At 54.1% G+C, this 8206-nt stretch overlaps 1 protein-coding gene across 1 annotated transcript in view; it reads left to right on the plus strand.

Annotated features, from left to right (window-relative positions):
- The first annotated feature begins 1619 nt into the window (after window positions 1-1619).
- Window positions 1620-8206, plus strand: part of Ntsr1 (neurotensin receptor 1) — a 46988-nt gene continuing 40401 nt past the window's right edge. The window contains exon 1 of the mRNA XM_032904941.1: window positions 1620-2568. Coding sequence (XP_032760832.1) covers window positions 1852-2568 — 717 coding nt within the window. The 5' untranslated portion in view covers window positions 1620-1851. The remainder of the gene's footprint in view (window positions 2569-8206) is intronic.

Consider the following 8206-nt stretch of genomic DNA (forward strand, 5'->3'; position numbering starts at 1 on the left):
AAAGGAAGACGCCAAGGCGTACCCAAAAATATTAAAGGTCTATTCAACCCCTACACCCTCAGCCTGCTGTACTGGTTTTTAACAAGGGGACGCAGCTGTTTCCTCGGAAAACAGAGCATCTTATGCACTGCTTTTCATGTGTTAAGATTTTACCCATGAGCACCAGCTTTTGTCCAGCTGGCACTCTCCAAACAGGTTGAAAGTTGTGGTCTGAGGGTCTCCCTGCTGGCCGAGCAGGGACTCTCTGGTCACATCAGGATCCCTGGTCTGGGTCAAAGCCTCACCCACTTCTCTCATTACCCTCTCTCTCCCCACAGTCCACTCAAGATCCCTAGTTCCAGCACAGCAGGTACAGACAGCAGCAGGGTCCATGCGGGGACCGCAATTTGCCCTGAGCCTTCTTCCCTCCTGCCCCAGGACTCCCCAGGAGTTTTCTGGAGGAAGAAGGCAGGAGAAGGGCCGAGTGGGGAAATAGAGGCAAGGGCCTTGGGACAAGCAAGATGGCAGCAAGCCTGAAAGCTCTTGCCAAGGCCCCTGCCAAGGAGGACAAGATGAAAAGACCTTTGTTCCCTGGGTCCCTGACTGGGGCAGGGTCTCCTGGGAAAAGCTGAGCTGGGCTGAGTTCACAGCCTGCAGTGTTTCCTGGAAGGACAGATGTGGCTCTGTGTCACCCACAAACCTGCCCTGCCCCTCTGAAACACGACAGAGCACCAGCTTTGAGAGTCACTGCTGGTGACCAAGTCCAGGTGACTACAAGAGGACAGAGGGGCCCATCATACCCAAAGGCAGCATAAGACCGTGGGATTGCCTGGGCCGGCGTGGAGAGATAGGCTGCTCTGCCTTCCTGCGCTATGCTTTCGCTCACCCGACCCTTCACAGGCTAGAGGGCCCCCTGGGTGCTTCTGGCACCCCGCAGGCACCCAGGAGGAGGAGGCCGAGCCAGCTGTACAAAGGCCCTGCCATACCAGCAGGGTGCCCCCCTCCTTCTCCCCCTTTTCTCTCTGGTAAGGGAGCTGAAGGCGACTAAGGGTAGCTTCCTTTTTGGGGTGGGAGAAGTTGGGATCAATGATCGGGAAGGAGAAGACTGTGTTGCCCGGAAAGGTTGAAAGGAAAGATCCAATATCGCCTCATTCTCCCTCACACCGTAGGGAATCCTGTTTCCTGGGGTACTCATCCTAGCCCAGGTGGTCCCGGGGAGCGTGCTGAGGCAACCGTCAGCCAGTATCCGGGTAGGGAGGGGACAGTGGCTGTGGCGTCTCTGACTCTCCAACACCCACCCTCCTCCACTGCTGGGCGCGCCGCGCAGCCGCCAGCTCAGTGGAAGCGCGAGGAGCCCGGCAGGCTCCAGCGCAGCAGGAGGTGTGCGAAGTCGGGTGCGGGAAGAGCTCCAAGCAGAAGAGGGAGAACGAGGGTGAGCACGCTGGGTAGCCGTGTGTGCGCTCCGCTCTGCGCCACAGGCTCCCCCAACGAAGCACAAGCCAGCAGGGTCGCGGTCCTGAGGACATTACTACCACCCAGGAGTGCAGAGAACCAACCACAGAATCTGGAGGTCCGTAGCAGCCCGGATCTAGGCAGGCTAGGGGCTAGGGGGTCGGGGGGTGGGGTGCCGAGGAAGAGCGAAACCGGAACGCAGATCCCAGACTCTGGAGGAGAAAGAAGAGTGGATCCCTGAGCCGGCAAGTCGTGAGCTCCAGAGCTACCAGGCAGGATCCCCTGGATAGCGCGCTTAGCCGCTGGACGGCACGCCCCCCTTAGCTTCTGCACCCTCTCCTCTGGGCGCCTCCTTATCTGCCCCTGGAGGGACTTTCACCTGCAAAGGTGCAGGACAAAGCAGCATACCCGGCACCCACCATGCACCTCAACAGCTCAGTGCGGCAGGGCACCCCTGGTGAACCCGATGCCCAGCCCTTTTGGCGACCACAGTCTGAAATGGAAGCGACGTTCCTGGCGCTCAGTTTGAGCAATGGTTCTGGCAATACCTCGGAATCCGACACGGCAGGGCCCAACAGCAACCTGGACGTGAACACTGACATTTATTCCAAGGTGCTGGTGACTGCTATATACCTGGCACTCTTTGTGGTGGGCACTGTGGGCAACTCCGTGACAGCCTTCACTCTAGCGCGGAAGAAGTCACTGCAGAGCCTGCAGAGCACTGTGCATTACCACCTGGGCAGCCTGGCACTGTCTGACCTGCTTATCCTTCTGCTGGCCATGCCCGTGGAGCTGTACAACTTCATCTGGGTACACCATCCCTGGGCCTTTGGGGACGCTGGCTGCCGTGGCTACTATTTCCTGCGTGATGCCTGCACCTATGCCACAGCCCTCAATGTAGCCAGCCTGAGTGTGGAGCGCTACTTGGCCATCTGCCATCCCTTCAAGGCCAAGACCCTCATGTCCCGCAGCCGCACCAAGAAATTCATCAGTGCCATATGGCTAGCTTCGGCGCTGCTGGCTATACCCATGCTTTTCACCATGGGCCTGCAGAACCGCAGTGGCGACGGCACGCACCCTGGCGGCCTGGTGTGCACACCCATTGTGGACACAGCCACTGTCAAGGTCGTCATCCAGGTAAGAGCGTCGAAGTGGGGACTCTCTGTGCCATGGCACATTAGAGGGCACACCAGGGCACTGATTTCCCATCTGGCTGTTTCTTTCCATTGGAGCCATACAGAGACTTTTAGCAGTGTCACCTCAGAAGCCCCGATGATTCAAGGCACCACCTGGGGAGATGCAGCAGTGCCTCAGAAGCACTTTTTTTTTCCTTCCCCCCTGTCCCAAAGTAGACCCCAGTGACAGCATACTTAATAGCTTACTGCTGCTCTTAGGCTGGGAAGGGGCGGGGCACACCCATCTACTCTTCTTCCTAACTTTTCACTCCCAGTCGCCTGCCCCACCCTGCTTCCACCCCTCCTGATGAAGGAGGCTTGAGCCCCAATCAGTGACTTCTGTTTACTGTAAGCCTTCAGGTACTCTCAGGGAAGAGGGTGGCCATCAGCCTTTCAAGAGGTTACAGGAATCCCTGAAACCCCAGAGCTGGCTCCCTAAGGCCTTCTGGCTGCCTCTCCTGGACCCAAACCCAGGATCTGGAGCTTCCCAGTCTGTGAAGTGAGGTGATCACAGAATGGTCAAGAGGGCTATGAGAGGGGCTCTCAGGTCCCCGGTGTGAAGCACTCCAGGCCCTTGCTGCTGCTGCTGCTGCTGCTGCTGCTGCTGCTGATGATGATGATGGTGATGGTGATGGTGATGGTGATGGTGATGGTGATGGTGATGGTGGTGGTGGTGTTTGTGCAGAGCAATCTGGAGTGTCTTGGTGTAGAGGGGTGTAATAGGCAAATAAAACTGGGATGATGGACCACAGTCCTCTGTGGGTCTGAGCATAGCACCAGGGAACCAGATGGGAGCCCTCCTTGGAAATTACTAGCAGAGTAACTCAGTATGCTGGGGGCTCAACAGGAAAGGACGGTGAGGAGGGAAGTGGGCATCCACAGGGGCAGCTAGAGCCCCTGAGTGGTTATGCCAACACTCCAGAGGCTGAGGCAAGAGGATTACAAGTTTGAGGCAAGCTTGGACCTCAAATTTGTGAGACCCTGTCTGAAAAATAACCCTCTACAAAGAAAATGAAGAAATGAAGAAAGTTTTGAAGAATTTCTTGGCTCTAGATCCTGGGCAACCGTGGAAGTACAAGGAGGGTTCTCTTCCACCACAGGGTGAGCAAGAAGGGCAGAGAATGAGAGGATCTGGCCAGGGGCTCCTGCCATGTCAGAGGGGCCTCCAGGGAAGCTGGCTGTGCCAACTGTCTGTTGCTTTCCTCACCAAGCCATCTATAGGCTCCCAGAGCCTCACAGCAAGATTCTGTGGTCACATGGTATATCCAGGTGACACCCAGAAACCAGAAATGCTGGGTTGGTTGCAATCAGCATTCAGACATCAGGCAGTATCTAACTCAAGAATTCATCTCCAAGGTAGGCCGTGGGGACAGGAATAATGCTCTTGTGCTACAAGTGTCCCTGTGTACAGTCCCTTTTGAGCTGCCACTCCTAGCAGGGCTGAGTCAGTGCCTAGCTTGTCTAGCAAGGTCCCCTGCATTAAGGGCAAGCGCACATTCATTGGGTGCTCCATGTGACAAACAGTAGGATTCACCATGGCTCCTTGCTTCCTTTGAGGCAACAGGCCTCTTCCTTCAAGCTCCTGTCTTTGATGGGCTTTGTAGGAAGAGGGCTTCGCAGTCCACACTGTTCCCAGCTCCTCCAGCTGTAGGGTCAGGGGCAAGCACAACTCACCCTCATCCACTAGACAAAACCCTTTCTGGAATCCTGCAGAAGCCCTGTTGGAGCCACAGAACCGGATCCACATATGACAGGGTGTCTCCTCCCTTCCAAAGCTCTCTTGTCATTGCTTGCAGCTCCCGGTCCATGTGACAGGTTCCTGGTCACTGTCCATCAGCACTGATTGTTGAGCACCTGTCCCGGGCAAGGCTCCCCTCGGTAGCTGTCACAGTGTTGGCTGAGTGTTTACTAAGTGCCTGCTGGTGGCCTTTGTGCCCCTGGAGAACAGAGCTTCCATTTTCCCTTAGAAGACTCAGCCTCCTTCTCAGAGCAACTGAGTGTAGCGTGTTCTTCTTCTGTCTTATGTTAACAGCTGACCAGGTCTCTCTGGCTGGGAGCACAAGCTATTCTGGTTATTTGATGAGACCATTCCTCGGGAGAGGCATGGACCCTCTCACCCCTCCTAAACCACTGTCTGCAATCTGAAGATGTATTTCCGTCCCTGGGATCATGGGGTTTGCGGTGCCCACCAAAATGTCTGGGCACACGAAGGAGATGAGCACGGCTACCTTCTGTTCTACTTGTGTCTCCAGTCATGGCTGGCTATCCTATGTCTCCATCCTCATGGCCATATTTGGAAGTATTGAAGTGTTGGCCTCTTTCCAAAACAGGGACATCCCTCTGCCTTAGTGCCTTCCGTGAGGACTGCTACTCTGCGCACTTTAAGGATCCCGTCTCAGTGACTTGTAAACAGAAGTTATTCAAAAGTGAGCTGAGGGTTTAGGGGGTAAACTTCAGGGGAACTCAGAACAGTTTAGAGATCAGGTGTTTGGGGCATAGCAGGGGAGGGTAGAACCAGGCAGGTGGTGGGAAAACCAAAACAGCAGGAGAACCCTGGTGCCCAGCTCGTTCTAAAGGCTCTGATACCAGTAGACAGGAGAAAGAGCTGGAGACTTGGGGACTTCGTGACATCCAAGGGTTCCCCAGGACTGTCCCTGACGCCATCCAGGCTGTTTCCTGCTCTGACCTCGGGTCTTACGGCAGCTGTTAACTTGGGACTTTGTGTCCCAGCTCACATAGGTCCTGTGTTCACATGTCCAGGTAGTATGCACTAATGCGCATACATAGGTGAGCCCAAGGACTGTGCCCACCCTCCCCAACATCATCTGCTGAGTTACCCTTAGCCTCTTTTCCAATAAAAATGGAAGCATTCCTCTTGAAGTCAGCCCAACAGCAGCAGCAGCCCTGGATAAGGTGCACACTACCTCCCAGGGGCAGGAGAGGCTAACACAGGGAGAGGTAGTGCCCCACATCTACAGCAGATCAATAGCAAGGCGACTAATGGTTGAGCAGCCACGGGGCATGACTAGGGAAGGGGAAGCCCTGGTTTCAATAGAGTTTACAGAAACACAGTCTGGGGGAAACGACACAGGTGTGTGTGAGCGAAACAGTAGTGAACATTGAACATTGATCTCCTTGTATATGCTTGCAGCGTTTAGTGATCGAAGTTTGATTTTTTTAAAGTTACTGAGTGGGCGCACACTCGGGCACACACTTGAGTGAAGGTATACGCGTGTGGTTTTTTTTTTTTTTGAAGTTACTGTGTGTGTGTGTGAGAGAGAGAGAGAAAGAGAGAGAGAGAGAGATATTAAGTGTAGCTGTATTCTGGGGCTCATATGGGTGCTGGGAGCCAAATTCCAGTCCTTTGGAAGAGAAAAAAGTACTCTTAACCACCTAGCCATCTCTCTAGCCCCTGACCAAAGCTTTTAAAAGCACAACATGCTATATATTCCTGGGCATAGTGGTGTATGTCTATAATCTCAACTCTCAGGAGGCAGAGACAAGGGTAAAGACATAGTAAGACCTGGTCAGAGAAGGCCTGGGGGTGGGGTGGGGGTGGAACTTGGCTTACGAAATCTGGTGTCCAGACGGTAGGCCATGATTGAGCATAATGGCCGAGACTCTAGAGCTATGGGGAGTGACAGAGACTGAGATGGTCTTCCAGGAAGAGGTAAGCCCTCACCTTGGGAACAGGGTGATCTGGCCTTGTGGCTAGCTTGGCCTAGAAGATAGGACATAAGGGTGGGGACATGTAGGCAATCCAGGTAGCGTCTGCCCTGGAACCTTGTTTCTCAGAAAGCAACAGGGGCAGGACCGCCTATTCCTTCCACCAAACAGGAGAGAGCCAGAGGCACTTGTTCAATGTATCCCGTGGACTGCTGGTGCTTCCCTCGGGGATTAGGGTCAGTTTCTCTGTGAGATGGGCAAAGAGAAGGGAACATGGGGACCCAGGGCTGGCAAGAGTCCTGGAGGGAGAGCCTGATCAACAGGAGCCCAGGGGTCTGTACGTGTAGTTCCTATAATAGCCGAGTGCTAGGCAGGCCTCCAGGCCTCACCCTCAGAATGATACTTCTTGAAGACTCTTCCTCTTGCAACCCTGCAGTGCCAAGGGCAGTGGGAGTTGTCCCCCAAGCAGAGCCTCGAGTCCTCATCTTGATATGTTGCACTGGGAGGCAGAGACTCTAGCCGATCAAGTCTGATAAGGTGACAGAAATGATCCCATGGTCACATGCAAATAGTGAGGCCCCTGGGCCAGACTGGCATGGAGGGCACTGCCAGCATTCTGGACCATGCACCAATGTTGTAGGTCTGTCTGTCTGTATGTCCAAAGCTATGATTATATAACCAGCCTTGCAAGATTTTCTAGCTGTTTGCATTTAAAGGGAGGAGAGATTCCCAAACCCTCTCCTTCCCAAGTTGCTATCAGTCAGCGTTTTATCACAGCCCTAGTAAGTAAGCTACAGGACAGGGTTTTATGGCTGTGAGCAGACACCATGACCAAGGCAACTCTTGTAAGGACAACATTTAATTGGAGCTGGCTTACAGGTTTAGAGGTTCAGTCCATTATCATCAAGGTGGGAGCAGGGCAGCATCTAGTCAGGCATGGTGCAGGAGGGGCTGAGAGTTCTACATCTTCATCTGAAGGCTGCTAGCAGAATACTGACTTCCAGGCAGCTAGGATGAGGGTCTTAAAGCCCACACCCACAGTGGCACACCTACTCCAACAGGGCCACCCGCACTCTAACAGGGCCACACCTTCTAATAGTGCTGGTCCCTGGGCTGAGTATATACAAACCATCACGGTCAGACCTGCCAGGTTGAAATTACCCTCTTCAAGCCAGACACCTGTGCCAGGGCTGGTTTGGGAAGTTGGCAGAGACTCCCAACACCCGAGCCATCACTCAGGAGTGGACAGTTGGGGGCCAGAGCTGGGTTCAAATCTCAGTCTATAGATGTCCCAGCCACAACACCCGGGACACAGCTTTCTCGCCTGCCAACCATCGATGAATTAATTTATATTAGATGCTTGCAACTGCTAGAGCCTGGAGGAGCTCTCAATTCACAACCTGCAGGATTCCTTCCACTCCAGGGAACAACAAAGGACCGTAGGCAGGCGAGGCAAGGCCTCTTTGTAGAACAGCAGAGCACAAGACACTTTTATCCCAGGCTGCTTTCTCTCTCCCAGAGCCTGAGAGCACTTCCGTCATCTTTGACACTCCCACGGTTCACAGGACACTAGGTCAGGGATGCAGACAGCTAGCCAGCACCTGACCATCTCCTTTGAGAGATACTTGCTGCCTGAGGCAGAGTCCAGGATAGGTCTCTCCAACATCTTGTTCCAAGGAATCTTCCTCTGAGAAAGTGGAAGCCTTAAGATTGGGGCCATAGCCTATAGGTCAAGGGTCTCTCATGGGTTCCCACAGAGTCCTGCGCGTGCACAGGAAAGAGGGAGGGACAAACAGAGAGGCTCTGGGACAGGCTGTGTGCTGAGGAACCAGGAGAGAGCTGGGGCGGCTGGAGCCATGAGCATTAACGGAGAGACACGCGGTGGCTTTTACTCCAGGAAATGAACAACGCCAAGTTTCCCAGCAGAACCATAT

The sequence above is a fragment of the Rattus rattus genome, chromosome 5 (assembly GCF_011064425.1).
Source record: "Rattus rattus isolate New Zealand chromosome 5, Rrattus_CSIRO_v1, whole genome shotgun sequence".
Lineage (NCBI taxonomy): Eukaryota > Metazoa > Chordata > Mammalia > Rodentia > Muridae > Rattus > Rattus rattus.